The sequence below is a fragment of the Vipera berus genome, assembly GCF_964194415.1.
Source record: "Vipera berus genome assembly, chromosome: 1".
NCBI classification, from domain to species: domain Eukaryota; kingdom Metazoa; phylum Chordata; class Lepidosauria; order Squamata; family Viperidae; genus Vipera; species Vipera berus.
This window is the reverse complement of record NC_138202.1, coordinates 73,284,169-73,301,886: the sequence shown is the minus strand read 5'-3', so window position 1 is coordinate 73,301,886 and position 17,718 is coordinate 73,284,169. Positions and strand designations below refer to the sequence as shown.

Here is a 17,718-nt window from a genome sequence, read left to right as displayed (position 1 = left end):
ACCTTTTGGCCCCTTAACCAATGCTGAGGGGAGCTTGTTTCCATCTGTCTTTCTCCAAAGACTTCAACAGTACTAAAGGTTTGCATAAGGCCAGGAAACACATAGAAAGGTGGTGCAGCATGAATTAGAAACAGTATGCACAGACCCATTCCTTGCCCTCCAGAAGTAGAACAAAGGGTTGAATGTGAAGAAAAATGCTAACAAAACTTTGATTTGTCTCTTGTTCGTCTGGTGGTAGTGTAGCTGAAGGGCAAAACATGCTTGTGGAAGAAGCAGGCAGCCCAGCAGCAAAAAACTTGACTAGCTTTAAGTTCCCAGTACGAAGTAATCGTGACTACTCTTGCATCATTGCTGAAGAATGTGGAACGAGGCTGCCAATGTACTACGCATACAATTAAACCTAGCATAGGAAAAAACAAACCAGAGAATGTTTATCATAAAGCATCCACAATCAATCCTCTTGATACCTAGAGATTTTGATAGGTTTCCTTGTTTGTTTTATTTGACTTGAGCCGCTCCAATTATTTTCCCAGCATTTAAGCAAAGTAAGGAAATGCCAGATGGTATCCTCTGGTCCTCAACTCTTCTGAAGATAGTAGCCAGATGTTGAAGACAGTTGAAAAATCTGGAGGCAGTTAAGTGGAGGTTTCACTTCTGCGTGTTGAGCAAGAGGGCCAGGGTAGTGGAAACAAAATGAAACTATTTTTTTAAAGATTAATTTCTGGCAGCTATTGAAGGAGCAAAAGCTCTTGTGTGCCTCAACATTCTTATAAAGCCTTAATCCTAAAGGAAACTTTTTCCAAGTCTCTGACAGGTCCTAAAAATTTAAGTGTCAAAATATGGCGGAAAATATGCAGATGGAACAGTGGTATTCAAAACATTTGCAATGCAATCAATTCAGTGCAACCCAGGCTAGCTTATAAAACAGCGAGAGCAAATAGGAATTCTGTTATAACTATGAGGAAATGTAATAAACCACATTTCGCCTGAAAGCAACTGGTCCGCAGTCCTGTTTCCTCTGTTATTGCAAAATTGTGTTCCATAATCACCTTAGTGGTATTTAAACACTGCAGTGGTTTCCCTTCCTAGCCTCTTTATAGTTTAATGGAAAGAGGATAAATCAAGAGCCCTACTTTCCTTCATCAGTATTCATTTAGGAGAGGGTTGGTACTCTGTAACTTCTAAACATGGTTTCTGAGCCTCTTAGAACTTCTCACTGGTGCCACTGCCAACTGAAAACAAGATCTACCATTTTGAAAAAGAAGCATACAAAATGCCGGTGCAATAGGGCAAAATTAGTTTAGCAATTGTTTTTTGGCTAAAAGATACAGCAAAAATAATAGAAAACAGGTCAAGCCTTCCACAAAAACCAAAACAAAACCCAACAACAGAAAATTCCAGCTTCAATTTGCATGTCATGGCTATATCCATTTTTTAAAAAAACAGGCAGCAGCAAATTATAAAACACCAAGGCAGGCCAAAGTCATGCCACTGATTCCCAAAGAAGTGACTGTGCCCTTCCTGTTCATCTTTAGACTAAAGCTCTACAGCAGGGGTGTCAAACTCAATTTCATTGAGGGCCGCATCAGCATTGCGGTTGCCCTCAGGCTACTGGGTGGGCGTGGCTAGAGTGCATATGGCCTACTGGGTGGGCATGGCCAGCTCTACATCGTTCGCATCAAGGGTGCCTATGGGGGCCTGGGCAGGAGTGGGACAGATCTGAGGGTCTCTGGCAGAAGGAGGGTCTCTGGGCCAGGGCCAAGGCAGTGGGGGCCGTTCCCTCACTGTTTCCAGGATGGCTTCGCAGGCCGGATCCGGCCCCCGGGCCTTATGTTTGACATGTCTGCTCTACAGGATAATAGGCGAATGTAGACCTGAGCCTTTTTCTGTTCTAGGATAATAGATTATCCTTGCATATTAGTATACTGTAGTCAAATTATCCTTACAAAATGGGATTAAAAAAAGCTTTTCTCCAGAGGAGCTAAACAAGAAATTATTTCCTACTCAATTTGGTGCAGTATTATTTATGAAATTTTGTTTGCTGCTCATCTCATATACAATGACTCTGGATGCAGTAATTACAAAAAGACAACCTTCATTTAGAAAAAATATGTTCTTTGTAAAGCATGCTTATCACTCAAGCACAACAAGCTTGTAGATTAAAAAAAAGAGTCAGAACAATGAAACTGTATTGCAAACAGTTCACATGCTTTTGTTATCTCATCATTTCCTTTAGAAATAACTTGCAAGGAGAAGTTTTAAGCAAAGGCATTAGCTTACTTTTTCATTCTGAGGCCTGAAGCGTCTAGTAAGGGATTGAAACACAAGCTGATTTAAGTTCTAGCTTTGGGAGTCATGTGGTATAGAAAATGAATAAACAAGTATATACTTTGTACCTTTCTTATTGTATACACCCAACTTTTATCTCAATTAATTGAGTGCTGAAACTACTTTATAGTAACAGATTTCCAAAGCCGCCCTTCTGTCACAAGCTAAACATACCAGTATTTGTGCTGTGTACTACTCATTTCTTTCTGGAAAACCATACCATGGCCTGTTACAATTTGTAACCACATTTTCTCATCTGCCATGTATTTCTGAAAGTTATGGTTACTTGCATCTTGCCATGGTAAAAAGTTAACTCAGAATTGATTTTACCTCCTTGCCATATAAATGGTATTACCGTGTTGTAAGAAACCCATTTACTTACCAGACATATCCCTCCCCCTGAAAAAGCTGTTATGGAATTTCTTCATAAAAGGCTTGTTCGCCACCCACTTGAGCATTCTTTCTGAAGCCAAAGGAGAGTCAGTTAGCTGCTTAGGTATCAGTTCTCAACTCTTAAGTAATATCTTTTGTAGATTGGGGCACCAAATACATTGGCCTCCACCTTGTATGATCATTGGAAATTCTAAAAATTGAAATTTCAACACCCATGGGCAATACCAGATGAGAGATGGCTGCTTCTGTCGGGCCATATATTGCAACCACTGTCACAGCTCACACATTGCTTCTTAACATAACTCAATGATTCAATGCTACATTTATGACCTACGGGTCATCCTTACCTATCTGCTATTTGCAGGTTTTCCACTTCCTTCAGCTGTCCTAGATTATTCACATAGCATCTCCTCCTATTCATCTCTGCATCATCATATCAACTCCCCAGTACGGGGTTCTTTCTGAGCTGCTCTTTGAATATTTATGGCAAAGCCCGTGTCAAACAGATTTTTTCCTTTCCTGGTGGAATCTGGACCGCAAAAGGTTGAATTGCAGGACTGCTAATAGATGGATATTTCGAAAATACTGTATCAGATACTTCATCCCATTATTGTGTTAATGTCTAGATAAAGAAACAAAGAATTGCACTGATGTTCTTCCACCAGTTATCAGCCTATATCTGAGCATGTAAATTGGGGGAATGTACAAACTAACCCAAATCCAATAGATCTTGATCAACCCTTTATTTCCCTCCTTACACCAGAGTGCCCTTAAATTCACATGCAAGCGAAATAGATGGGGGGGGGCGAGTGCACGACCAAATGCATTCAGTCCTATTGTAAAAGAGGCTTAATTAGCAGAAGGAACTATTCAGCCTAGATTTTTAAAGGGCCTTATTATAGCAGATACTTTCTCGGATCAGAACTATTGTTTCATTTTTAGATCTGAGAAAGTATCTGCTATAAGGCCCTTTAAAAATCTAGGCTGCATAGTTCCTTCTGCTAATTAAGCCTCTTTTACAACAGGACTGAATGCATTAGTTTATGAGACATGACTATTATGTGTCTGATTTCTTCTCTTTGCCTGCCTGTCTGCATATTGAAAAGGTAACAGGATTCTGATGGAGTCATAGTAACAGAGGCCTGGGGCCCAGGTGTAAAGCACTCTCAGAATTCCTATCCAGCACATACTCAAATATATAAGAGTGTGTTAAGGCTAAAGGCTGCACTTTTGTCGGTTTAATATATAAACTGTTGGGTGAGGACTGGGGAACTCCTAAGTTCAAAACCACTATCAGCTATGGAAGCTCACTCTAAGCCCAACCTACCTTGTATGTATTGGGGGGAAAACTGGAAGGAGTGCTTAGATAGGCCTTGAGTTCCTGAATGAAAATCAGGATACAGCTCAAAAAAAAAGCAACTCTTCTACATTTCTAAAATAGTTGAGTGCACAAGCATATCACATCTGCCTAATGCTCTCTATAATAGTTTTGAAGCTTGTCTGGGTTTTTTTGTTTTTTTTTGGGATGAGAGCTGTGCCATACTAAGAAATATGTGTGCCCAAGTAAGAAGGGCTATTGGGGGGTGGGGGTGGATTTCCTTAGATATTTAGGATAATTTTTCATCCACAGTTGTATGTAGTCATTCAACTTGGCAAAGTACAAGATGAGGATGACTTCAAAGTTCTGGGGAATTTGCTTCCGGAACAAAGTAAATTAAAAACAGTGACATACTATCAACAATTCCTGGAAGCATGAGAGATAAGGTTTGGATTAGGAAGCAAGCCATTCAATGTTTTCCATCGCCGAGAGGAACTATCTGGCCCTTAAAAGTGTACTTTCTGTATTTTGTATGGTATAATTTCCTTTGAAAGCAGGAATCCCATCTGCTGAATTAAGTATTATTTTAGGTGTTGAAAGTATTAAAGAATTTGCTATATTAAAATAGTGTTTTTCTACAAACAGAAGTAAAAACCAACGATAACATTAGTTTGCCTTATTTTCATATAGATGTTTGGAACATCAGCTTTCTTAAACATGTGTACAAATCTGATGTTAGGAGGATTTGGTAAAGTAGTTATCTCATTCTCAGCAACTTCCTTTTATCTTTTCTTTGCAAGTAAAACCAGTTTCACTGTCAATTCTTGAAAAAACACTTGGGATTTATTGATTTAAACTGCAAACAGTCGTTACAAAAGATTTTCTTAAATAAACTCACATAAAGGAAAAAGGAAAAAAAAGCAATGTAGTGAACAGTAATGGGAAAAATTACATTCAATGTGTTCTTTGTGCCAGCAATGTTTACCTTTAAAAGAGGAAACACTCCATTCTTGGAATACAGAAATGCAAAGACAAACTACATTTGGAATGTCTTCAGACAGGCACTTGAAACCAAAGGGTAATTTTCTTTTCCTTTAAATACTTACAAAAAAAAGGGAAGCAAAAGATCTTCCTTTTCATTGTCTCACAGCACAGCTTATGCTTATACATTCTAGAGGCCAGCAGTGAAATTCGCATTCTACTGAAGTCACTGACAAAATACTCCAATGACATCAGTATGGCCAGAATTTCACCCCACCTGGGAGAGGCCTTGTTGGGCAAAGGAAGGCAAAGAAGCACATGAAACTCAATTTGCAGTCTGACACAAAAAGGGGAACGATCTAAAATAAATAATCCGAACACAGTTGTTGCATTTTTTAAATTAAATTTTCATTTTTTAAAAATAAAATAACCAAAAAAAGTGTAAAGTTACAAAAATGTCATTGTAGTATAATATATTAAACTGTGGGGGAGGGGGAAAAAGAAAGACTTCACAATCTTAAGATTAATATGGAAGATCATAATTTAAACATAAAAGAATATATTCTATGAATTCATCATCCAGATAAATATGAACAAAATTAACAAAAAAGCATAGGTTTCAGCAATAAATACGTTTTTGATAAGTTAAATAAGCTTTATATTGTTGTGCAGTGACAAGCAAAATTTGCTCTCCAATTTCTGAAGTTATACAAAATTAAAAACCCAGAAAAAAAAAATAAAATAAAAAGCTTGGCGTGAGTGCTCTATGGATAGGTCTATTGTACTCTAGAGCAAAACCATTAAAGCTATGACTACTGGAACTTTGTTTACACTGAACTTGCATGTGTGGAATGAACACCGTTAGATACCCCTCCCCTCCCCACTTTTTGTGAAGATGTCACATGTACATGCGGAGAACCTGTAGCACCAAAAGCAAGTCTTCAATGTCCATCTGGCTTAAATCTCCATTTACCAAGTCCCACGCATGTTAGAGTGAACTGTCCATTCTCAGCTGTTCTTCTGGCTGACCTGAGTTGATTCAGGCAACAAGCCTTTATAAAATGTGGAAGGGGCTAGATGTTAACAGATGTCCACCTGCCCTCTGTCTACTGAACACAGGCAAAGGAAGGGAAGACAAAGAAAGGGAAGAGGTTTCTGCATCTGAACTACTGCTCATGACAGGAGTTGTTCTAGATATTCCTGCACATCTGGAAATGCAGAGCTCCATAGATGCTGCTGGTGCCCTCTGCAGCTGGAGAGGTAATATAGTCACAGTGAACATATTAAAAGGCACTACACTTGTAAACGTTTATCACTTTTTTCGTAATTTGGCACTTGCGGTTTCAGCCAGTGTCTGGACTCTAGGCAGGTGGACAACCTTGGAGTTAACATCAAACCCAAAGATGCTAAGGGAGATTTAGGAGAGAAAGGGGGCTACAAGCTTAACATTGTAATACATGTGGGAAGAGGCCAAAAGGCAATACCAGATTATTCGTCAGAGATGGACAGTCTGCTGAAGATGGGAAGACGTCTTGAGGTGTCCAGGATAGGCGAATCCGAGCCACTGTGGCTACTGCTAGAGCTGCTCAGATAACCTTCCTGGTCAGAGAGAGAGCCCTGTGGACTCGGAGGAGAGTCAAACATGTTTGGGGACTCAGACATGGGTCTAAGGAGGAAAGCAGTGGGTGAGCCCCCCCCAGGCACCTGCACCCCCATACTAGGAGCAAAGAGATTGGTCAGCTCCTGGCTGGAGAAGGTGAATGGATTGCTGGCACAGTCAGGCAGAGTAGGAGAAACCAGGAGGTCATCAGCACTTATGATGGGCGGAGGGGTTATTGAGGTGGGGCTGTCCAGCAGCCCATTGGCAGCAACAGCACTTGGGAAGCCAGCAAAGCTGAAACTGTGTTGGAGGCGGGGTCTTTCAGCAATCACAGGCTCTCGACCGCCACCAGCTATAGCCCGGCGCTCCTCAGCATTGTGGATGAAATGACAGCGAGGCCCATAAGGGCAGAAGCCAATGGTATGGAAAGTGCGACAGAGCTCCGTCTTGTACTTGGGATGGCGGGTCAAACTTCGCAGCTCATGGATGCCGTGAGCAAACTGGCACTTGTCTCCGTATTTGCAGGTCCCATTCTCCTCAAACGGGCGGCAGAGCTCCGTCTTGTAGCGACTTGAGTTGACTTGCCCACCGGGCTGCTTTTGCTGAAGCAGGCGCTCTCCACCTTCGGAGAAGGAGCGGTCTCGAAAGCGGTTCTCCCTGGGCCCCAAGGCTGGGGCTGGCTCTCCCTTGAGGCCGTTAAGGAGATGGGTCTGATGGAACTTAGAATTGGGCAGGGTGACAGAATGCCTCCTGGGGAAACCCCCGCCAGCCGGAGTTCCTACCGCCTTCCTGTCCAAAAGACACCCTCCAGCAGCAGAGGGGTTGTAATTCAGCATCTTGTTACTCTGGAAGGAGGAAGTAAAAAAGCAGTCAGCAATCCAGCTTTCAGCTTGACTTGTTTATGCTCTTAAACCTGACCACTCTACTACCCTTTTTCCACAGCCGCACAACTGATTTGCCAACAGTAAAATGTCTAAAGCTCTCTTCTGTACCAGACAGGTCAAATTGTAGGGAGCACACACCACTAATCACAAGCATGAAGTAAGCAAGCAACTCAAGATTTTCAATAGCTTTCCCACAGGTTCATATTTATTGTATCAATGAAACACATTTTGATTTGTCCTACATAAAAGTGTATCACCATACAACAGGAAGAAGTATCAGCCATAATCTGACTATCATACCATAGTACTTTTCTGAATACAGGCTGTAGGCTCCCTTAATAATTTATGCACAAGAGCCAAACCTCGTTTCAACACAATTCTTTCCCAAACCTCTAGAGAAGAAGAATCAGATCTTTTCCACTAACACTTTCAACTTTATTTTTCCAGGACCCCCAAATGTATTTCTTGGTGAAGAGAGTCTATGCAGGCTTTTTGTAAGATATGAGTTTGGGGAAAGATGTTAAGTTAGAATTTCTCAATTAGTATCATTGTGGCACCTCACTTTCTGCACAGAAATTATATTTCACGTGATTCATACATGACTTCATATCTCTAAAAATTCCTTTCCAATTAGTTTTCTGACCCTGCGAAGGAATTTTTTTTTTTTAACTTCGAGCAACTTTTTAGTTTGGGGTACATGTGACCCTCAACCTAAAACACTTTATTTCGAAACTGATTTTGTGTCTATATTATACACATTTAACAACAAAAAAAGAGGGAAACCAAATGCAGAACAACTCCCACACCACTCACTTTTGCAAGCGGTTAGCAATACACCAAAGGACGCAGGAAAAACCCCCAACAAAACAGCCCAGGTTGTCAATTCCGTTTCTCAAAATTGAGGAAGTTACAGGCTCTTTCTTCCCACTGCCTTCACACACTAAAAAGCAATCGACAACTCTTCACAAGACTTAAGAAACGCATACACCCAAAGCGACTTCGGCTAAACAAAGATAAGCTAGCGAGAACGAGAAAGACGTAGTAGCCACATGAGTGGGCAGAGCGATAAGAAAAGCAAACTTGCAGGAAAAAAAGGGAGCAAAGTAAAGCAGGGCAGAAACCGGGGAGGCGGGAGGGGGGCGGGGTGACTAGCCTGTAAACCAGGGGTCTTCAAACTTGGCCCTTTTATGACTTGTGGACTTCAACTCCCAGAATTCCTCAGCCAGCGAAGCTGTCTGAGGAATTCTGGGAGTTGAAGTCCACAAGTCATAAAAGGGCCAAGTTTGAAGACCCCTGCTGTAAACGCTATTTTGCCGAAGCCTGAAGCCAGAACCTCCTCCTACCCCCCCCTACCTTCCCGTCGCCCATCACGCACGGCTCGAGTTCCCTTTTCCAGCAAGCCGAGACCCGTAAGCGTGAAGCAGCGGGCGCGCCAAGCTTGCGGGAAATTCGTGGCAACCGCCAGCCATCTTTCTCCACCCCCCGAACAAAACGTGGGGTGCAGCCGAGTAAGTAAATCCCAGCAACTTTTCCAAAGCAGGACAAGACATAAAGCGACCCCCCCCAAGAAATCCCAGAACCCGACCGCAAAGGGCTGCAAAAGGCTTTGTTGCATTCCACCACATGGAGGGGGAGGGGAGGGGAGGGGAAGGGCGGTCGAGAGGAAACACGCCTTAGTCCCCCGAGTACCGAATTTAGGATGAAAGGGACGCTTCCAGCGAAATCGGCTGCTTCGCGCAAGAGTTTTTATCGGTGCAAGGTTTTTTTAAAACGGAAAACTTTCTTTTTTTTCCCCCTTTCGAACTTTTCGGGTGAATGGCGCAAACCATTCCACGCTTCTTTCCAAAACAAACAAACAAACAAACGAAAAACTACGGGCGAAGTTGATTGAAAACTGAAAAAATCCTAGGAGAGATCCCATTTTTTTTTGAAACCGCGAAATAATTCCGAGCGAAACAATAAGCAGAACTACCTACCCCAAAGTCAAAACACCTCCCCACCCACTCTCACCCCCATAAGAGACTTTCCAGCAATTCAACTTAAGATTTGGGGCTCACTTGGGCAACTTTTTCCCCCCATGTTAGCTTCTCGGCTCTCTTTGAGCACTTATTAAGGCCAAAACACAGCTTATGCTGTTTTTAAAGCAACGCACGTTCTCTCCAACTTTTTTTTTCCTTTCAAACTCTTGAATTTGGAGGAGAGGGGGGGGGGAAAGGGCGGCAGAGGGCATTAGATGTTGAACGAAAGAAACCCTGTTTTACTCTCCCGAAGCAAACGAAACAAAAGCTTTTATTTAAAAAAAAGTTTGAGAAGAGAATGCGGGAGGTAACTTACTTTGCATAAAACTTCACTCAAGTCGAAGATTGTTGGAGACACGAGGGCTGTAGACATCTTCAACTAGTAAAAAAAAAAGAGGAATGAAGAAAAAAAATCGGAGTAACTCTTTTTAACAGAAAAACAAAATGATTCGGTGTTGTAAGGCACAGCCTCCAGTTTCCCTGGGACGGACTCCCTTTTGCCCCCCTCCAGCTCCAACAATTCCCCTTTCTCGTTCCTTCCAGAAGAACTTAACCAAAAAGCTCGATTTATAAAGTTTCAGCTCTTTACGCCGTGGGAGGAGTTCTAACTTCATTTAAATGAGAGAGGCGGAGGGAGCCGACGACGAAGGGAGAGGGGGGGGGAAATCACCCAGTTGGGGGGGTCAAACCGACCGAAAGCCCTTCGGGAAGACGGACTGGGGTGGGGGGGGAGGGAAGAAGGGGGGGAGGGTCTTCCTTGAAGCTCTTGTTTTTAATTTGGGGGGCAAAAAAAGTTTTGAAGAAGAGTAGTGTTTGTACAAGTTACCTCTAATTAGGCGACGAACGAAGGGCTAGTTAAGCCTCTTTTGTTGGGACTTGAATGTAACATGTGACGCTATTCGCTGCAGCCGATGCGGCGGCTCCCCTCCTCCTCCTCTTCTACTTAAGGCGGGATCAATTGTTTCCTTGAGAAGGTTTGGAGGGTTCCTTCGGGCTTGTGAGCGGGAGCTCAGGCAAAGTTTGGGCTCTCACTTTCCTCTTCCTCCCCCTCTCCCCGCCGCCGAGAAGATTTGTTTTTTTTTTCCTGACTGCGGGATCGATACGGTGCAGTCATCATTTTTGCCTGAAATGGTATAGGGTTTCCTGCCTGAGCAGGGGGTTGGACTAGATGACCTCCAAGGTCCCTTCCAACTTTATGTTGTTGTTATTATTATTATTATTATTAATTATTATTATTATTATTATTATTATTATTATTATTATTATTATTATTATTATTATTATTATTATTATTATTATTATTATTATTATTATCTTGAAGGCGGAGGTTGCTGGACGCCCATCTTTTAAGGGAGCCAGGCTAACTGAATCCCACAGGGCTTTGCTTCCGAGCAAGCCAAAGCAGGAATATGGGAGCTTGGCTGCGTGCTTTTCTTTCTAAAGGCTTTTCTTTACTTTGAAATAGGTTCTGGTCAAAGCAAGGGATGGAGAGAGATCGTCGTCAATGTCGATAGGATCAGAACGTTAAAAAAAAAAATAAGGAACTCGCGTTGAGTTTCTTCGCGCCGACCAGGGTACGAAGCCGCTCCCGCCCCCAGATTTTTGTATTAATCATCTTATAAGTTAATTCGGGAAAAAGGTCTGGCCCCAGAATCGTTTGTGGGTTGTAGTGTTTAAAAAAAAAGGTCAAATTTTGGGAGGAAAGAAATTTAGAGAAAATTCCACGAACCGTTTTTGTCTAAATTGCCGCTGGAAAACGACTTGTGGAGTTTTTGTGTCCCTCTCCCCCCCCCCCCCGAAGTTTTTACAGAGATTGCCACATTGCTAACGTGCGTTCCTGCAAAGGGCGCTTTTTAAAAAAAAACAAAAAACAACTGCTTCCATGTTTATTTGAATAGCTGGTTGCATTTTTAACTCTGGCCTTTCCTCCACTTTTTAAATTGAGTATTATGTCGGATGGCTTCCCGACCGAGTCGAGTTTTGTTCCTTTTGGCGCTTATTCGAACTGGGGAAGGGACACATGCATCGGAACGTGACTGACACCGCGATTTGCATCTGGGAGGGGAAAGGACCTTGACTGAATTTGTTCCCCCGCAGCCTTTTTAAGTTGTGGAAGAAAGGGCTAGGTAGACTGAAGCGGAGCTGGTAATATTTCCTTCCTCTTTCCATGTGACCTCGCAACTGAAGCCTCACCTCCCGAGATGATTGTGGCACAACACTTAAAGAGGTCTCGGCCTGTTAGGAAACGCGGCGCCGTTTCCATCGCTGCGTAATGAGGCCACTTGCTAGCCGCATTTTCGCGCTCGCTGTAGAGCGCACCATTTTGGTTTCCTCTCCCCGCCCCCTCTCCCGGGTACGTCGGAAGCGTGTGTACATTACGCAGGTTATATCTCCTTTTTCCATCGCCTAAAAAGCTTCCCGCCTTGGGCTGGCTTGCATCTCTGCTTTGATTTAATTCTACTGCCTCGATACTTACTCAGGCGTTGCCTTTTTCCCTCCCTCCCAGCGTTCCCCTTTTCCGTTTCATTGTATGTATAAGACTGTTACGGGGGAGGGGCAGAACCCTCCCATTTCAGTGTCTCAAAACATGGGATTCTTCTTACTGGTTAATTAAAGAGGATGTTGGCCTTTGCGAATTTAACTGTCTTTTTTTTCCCCTTTCCGCTAGGCAAGAGCATGATTTAACTTAGTTTTTGTTACGTTGGAGAGTTGGAGAATATTTACACTATTCAACAGGTGCAGGAGAACCTGGACACTGAATTTAATTCTATGCTGAGGAAACCCTTCAAATAAAGATTTACAGAAAATGAGAAACTCGGAAATGAACCCTCCCTTTTGGAATGTACTGCCTAACAGAGAGCTGATGCTGGACTTTCTTTGGTGACTGGAAAATGAGCAGAACCAGCGATGCCGAAATGTTTTGCTTTACAGCATCGAGGGGAAAAAGTGTATGTTCTAGAACAAAAACTTGATTGAAAGGTTAAAACCTTGTCACCCAACCCTTGAACTATGCCTGAGTTGTTAAAAATCCAGGTGTGAACTGGCGGTGAAGAAATACAGAAAAATCCAAACTGTACTGCCATTTCACAGCCATCCAGAGTTTTACAGTCCAGACACTATTTCTGCTTGAAGACCTTAACAGAAAAACGGAAGCTTTCTCAGAAATGCATCTCAGAATGTAACGACTCTTGCTTCTGTGTAAGAATGTTCTTCTGTACCGATTTCTAAAACAAACTTTCAAGAAGGTATAAATTCTGTTAAATGTCAGTTCTATGAAGACAGGAATGTCATCAAATCGACCTTGTGCCAATTTCTTCCCTGTTTGTTTCAGTCTGGCAACAAATGAATACTGCAAGCCCCTTCCTCAGCTGCTTAATACTACTTGGTAGCCCCCCACAGGAGCATTTAAGTAGTGTTCATAGCTTGATGGCATTCATGCAGAAGTAAGCACTATTGGTATCTACATGATAATACCAGTGTAAATGTTGTCACAAAAGGGTTGGTACTGTGGTTGTACAATAACAACAGCTGTATAGCTATCTCAATTGTGGAACAAACTGTGACTTGGATAGAGCAAGCATGACTTTGGCATAGGAGGAATAGACCTGTGTGTAAAGCTTGCAGTTTTTAACAAATATGAAATAAGCTTGACTACATCAGTAGGTTTGACTTGCTTCATCAGTAGTTAGCCACAAAAATAGTTATTTGCAAGGCTAAATTGGCTCCAGAGATGCCTGGACCCAGTTCAGAAAAAAGACTTCTAATTTCTGTTATTTGGGATTAGTCTGAATCGTTTGTAACAAATCTTGAGAAAATATTTCAGTAGTGCAGGTGATGTCTTCTAAAATTTCTGCTTGGATTACGTCTTTAAAAACTGATTTGGTAATTTATCACAAGCCATGTTTAAAGTCTTACCCTTTTGTAGTAATTTACCCTCTGTAAAAATATTATGATTTCTTTAGGATATGGAGTGTGTATGTGTGTGTGTGTTGACCTTCAAATCAGTTTTTGACTCTTGACAACAGCCTGGACTAGGGGCTACAGTTTTCTTGGCAAGATTTCAGAAGTCGCTTGCCATTTATATTTAATTTATTTGCCACCCATCTTACCGTGAGGTGACTCTGGTTGGCTTACAGTGTTAAAGACATTGCTTCCTGTGTAGGACTGAAAGAGTGTGACTTGCCCAAGATCACCCAGCAGGCTTTCTGCCTAAGGCAGGACTAGAGCTCACAGTCTCCCAATTTCTAGCCTGATTTCTTAAACCACTATCATACACCAAACTGGCTCTCCTCAGGGTTTGGCTCTCCTAAATATTTGATGAAAAACCAGAATCCATTGGAATCTCCATATTATGAATCTTATGTCACAAAAATGATAAACATTTCCAGTGACCTTAACTTTAAGAAACCCATTTAAACTTTAATTGCGTGTGCAAAATGCTAAAGTTAACAATGGGATGAGCTTCCGTAGAGGAGGTTCCAGGAATTACAATATAAGTAATCCTCAGCTTATAATAGTTCATTTAGAGACTATCCAAAGTTACAACATCACTGAAAAAGTGACTCATTTTTCACAAGACCATTGCAGCATCCCCATGCTCACCTAAACAAAATTCAGACACTTGTCAACTGACTCATGTTTATGATGGTTGTAGTGTTGTTGGGTCTTGTAAATCACCTTTTGCAACTTCTAACAAGCCAGGTTCACTTAATAACCATATTACAAACAAGTTACTAGTGATTCACAACTCTGGCAAAGGTTGTAAAGTGGGGCAAAATTCACTTAAATGTTTCACTTAGCAACATAAATTTTGGGCTCAATTGTGGTTGTAAATCAAGGACTACCTGTATGCCCTGCTGGAATAAACAAGAGGAACATTCCTAAATTAAAAATATTTCTGCAGTACTTCCAAGTCTCATAATGGAGGCACTAGTCATTGAATATGATCAGCTGCTTCAATGAGTGGTAATGTCTGTTCCAGAAGCCCAACTACAAAAGCAACGGGTGGAATTGCTGAAGAGTTCCCAAGAAAGTATGTACAGCTGAATAGTTACTGCTAGGGGAGCTTTGAAAGACGGGAGACCTTTCCAGGCCAGGAATTTGCCTGCAGGAGTGAAAGTGTAAAAATGATTGTGCAACCTGAATATCCATTGATCATTGGGGGAAAAATAAAATTCCCAAGAATAATAAAAGGATTGGCAAAAGAAAGTGTATAGCCAAATTGCAGCTACATCCTGATGCAGAGGCTTGTAATTACCCTAATATGGGAAACTTCCATGTGTGTCCATTGGGGGGAGGGAAGTAAGAGGGAGAAGCAAAAGGTGTGGAGATGTATGTAGGAGTAGAGCAACCATTAGGTAACCATTAGTGTTCTAAAATTGGATGGTTTTGCCTTTTGAGTAGCCCAGGAGGGATGGGATTCATTTTTTTGTTTTCCATGTCCCCAAATCTGCAGGTGCCTATGAATTTGCGGGACAAGGGGTACTTGTGTAAGTGTCCTGCCTCTTAACTACTCTGTAATTTACATAGCAGATATTTCCTGCTGCTAACTTAAAATACAGAAATGGTCCTGAGGAATTTCTCCAAGATAATGTTTGTGTCTTGCATTTTGTACAAAGGAATGTGCTGGGCCGTTTGAACACTCACTTAACTAAACCATAAGGGAAAAAGTTAGTTGGTCATGAAAACCTAGGGTTTTGTTTGGTGTGTGGAAGTCCTGCACCTAGCAATGACATTGTTGAATCAAAGCTTAATTGAAAAAGGTTCAGAATTAATGCAGCTGGAAGGACGTCCCCAAGAAGAATATGCCATTTGGGAAGAAAGAACACTTCTCTGGATTTCAACTTCCATTTAACTAGCCAATGTCTGTACATTCAGCATGATGCAAAGGAGACACGAACTTACCTGATGCATGTAGCCTGGTTATATTTCCAGTAAACTTCTTTAAATGTTCATGTTTCAGGCATGCTACATCTCTGGAAAGTGCCCATTTCTCTTACGTTGCTACATTTCTGTGAGTCAAACATTACCAATATGTCAGGAGGTACTGAGTCAACCTGGTCATCTTTGGAAGAATCTTTATAGAAAAAATGATGCACTCTAATTCTGTTGACTTAACACCTGTGAATAATACAAAAGTATCTCAAAGAAGAACAGATTAGATGACTTAATAACAAATGATGTTCTTAAGCCAGCTGATTGTAATAGGACTCACCAATTTCTCAGAAGCTGGAAGCTCTAGTTGGGAATTAAGGGAGCTTTTATCAAATGTAAAAGGCAAAAATTTTCAATAGCGCACTAAGCAACTGAAAACAGTTCTTTAAAATTGTCTTTATGCCACGATTTTTAGAAAATGCCTGTAGGCAAGCCACAAGACTCAGCTCCCTCACACCCATCCAGCAATAAATTGTGATAATTTTTCACAAATTATAAATGCAAGCCCTTCAACAGACTGGCTTGGAACATGCAGGAATGCATACGAATCATCTCTTTCAGATTAATAAAGTGGTCTCATTTTTCCCCAAGGCTTCTTTGGTTGCTTTGGAAGCTCTTTTCAGCTGTCTCTGCATGTATGTGCATGTACAGCTTCACTTTTCCCAGCATGCAGAGAGAACTTGGGGACCTCTTTTTTTTCAGGACCGTGTGGCTGTTTCAGAAGCTGCCCCTGGGTGTTCTCTGCATGCTGAGAAAAAAGCAGAGCTGAGTGGCTGTGCATGAATACACATGTATTACGCAGCTGGAAGCAGCTTCCGAAGCAACCACATGAGAGACTTAAGATAAGGCCTTCTTTAACAGTTTGAAAACAGATTCTTTGTACGTGTTTTTGCACATTCTAAAGAACTCTGGTCAGAGAAATTGCATAGTCTTAGACCAACGGGAAAGCCCAGATGTAAAGATTTAGGACTGTTTGTATGCAATGAACATATACGTAAATGAAACAAATAAATGGCCACCTAATTGATATCAGTAACAATTATTCAGGAAAACAGACTGAATCTTTTTCAGTTCTTATGCTCTGAGCCAACATTTTAGAGTTTGCAAAATTCTATCTTCACAATCCAAATGAAGCCCTATTGGCTTTTGCTGCATGATAATGGAAAGTGCAGGTATAGGACTTATTTATTTTACATAATACTTTATAAAGGTTTTAAATCCACTGTGTAAATACTGAGAAGAGCAGTATTGGAAGGGCATTGTTGGTAACTGAAGAAGTTGACGGTCTGACAAGAAGCTGTATAACCCAAACCATGAAACATGTTACAGTGGTTACAAGAAGATAAGGATGGAAACTGCAGAGGTGTTGTTTTGAAAGAAAGAAAAAATAAAGGGCATCATATGTTCCTTTGGGGAACCAGTTTTCTGTATTATGTGGATAACACTTCATAAATTAAGATTTGCAAATACAGTAATTGTTTGGCAACATTAAGTAGCAACAATTTTACCCAGTAGGATTAGAACATAATTCCAAGACATGCCCTTTACAAGCAATTCTAGAGTCATTTCTCCACAATAACAGATGAACAAACCATGTTTACATGGAATTCTTATCCATGTTTAAATTAACCATGGGTCATAGAATTAACCTATTTTGCGGTTTATATGAGAGGTTGAATCATAAACTAAGCACTGAGGTTAGGGGTCATCGCAAAATACACAAGGGAAAATGTGGTTAATTAATCAATTAACTAAACAGAAAGGGGCATAATATGTTCCAGGGGAAATGGTAACAACAGCTTATGGCTTTCTATACAGCAAGATGTTTAAAATGTAGTTTCCTTGTTTTTAAACATAAAGAATTCAAGATTTAGTGGAAAATTTAATTTAAATTTAAAATGCTTTGCCAGCTGGAGAAATGAGTGGACAGAAATAGCTAATTAGGAAACAAACATACATTGGCGGTATGGCTGAAATAGGGCACAAAGATACCAAAAAGGAAAGAAGCACCTTGATGCCATGGTCATGTTCCAGCCAATGACAGAGACCTGGAAAAAAACTGTACCTCAATTTTTCTTAAAGTGCCTCTCCCACATATGCAGTTGAATCAAAGTACTGGACCATTGTCAACATATAGAGAAATCATAACTCAAATGCTAGACTAGAGAATTTTATTCCTTGAGATTATGTATGCTTATAAGGGGGATGTTGGTGAAAGATGGCAGGGAGAAAGAACTATTTTAGTAGTCTAGGCTGACCGGC

The 17,718-nt window shown here is 41.3% G+C and overlaps 1 protein-coding gene and 1 long non-coding RNA gene across 10 annotated transcripts in view; one reads left to right on the top strand and one right to left on the bottom strand.

The window, feature by feature from the left end:
- ZFP36L1 (ZFP36 ring finger protein like 1) overlaps window positions 1-16,468 on the bottom strand; it is a 39,059-nt gene extending 22,591 nt beyond the window's left edge. The window contains exons 1-3 of one of the 7 annotated variants that reach the window (XM_081343883.1): window positions 15,427-16,468; window positions 9,839-9,901; window positions 4,861-7,465 (exon numbers count right to left, since the gene is read on the bottom strand). In XM_081343883.1, coding sequence (XP_081200009.1) covers window positions 6,509-7,465; window positions 9,839-9,901; window positions 15,427-15,435 — 1,029 coding nt within the window. In that variant the 5' untranslated portion in view covers window positions 15,436-16,468 and the 3' untranslated portion in view covers window positions 4,861-6,508. Of the gene's footprint in view, window positions 1-2,710; window positions 2,792-3,068; window positions 3,433-4,860; window positions 7,466-9,838; window positions 10,144-10,348; window positions 10,689-15,426 lie in introns of those variants that run through there. The other 6 variants (XM_081343884.1, XR_014028491.1, XR_014028492.1 and 3 more) reach the window with 6 other exon arrangements.
- The window catches only part of LOC308677480, a 44,872-nt gene continuing 39,040 nt past the window's right edge, over window positions 11,887-17,718 (top strand). For all 3 annotated transcript variants that reach the window (XR_014028497.1, XR_014028498.1, XR_014028499.1), the window contains exon 1: window positions 11,887-12,767. This is a non-coding gene — a long non-coding RNA (uncharacterized lncRNA). The remainder of the gene's footprint in view (window positions 12,768-17,718) is intronic.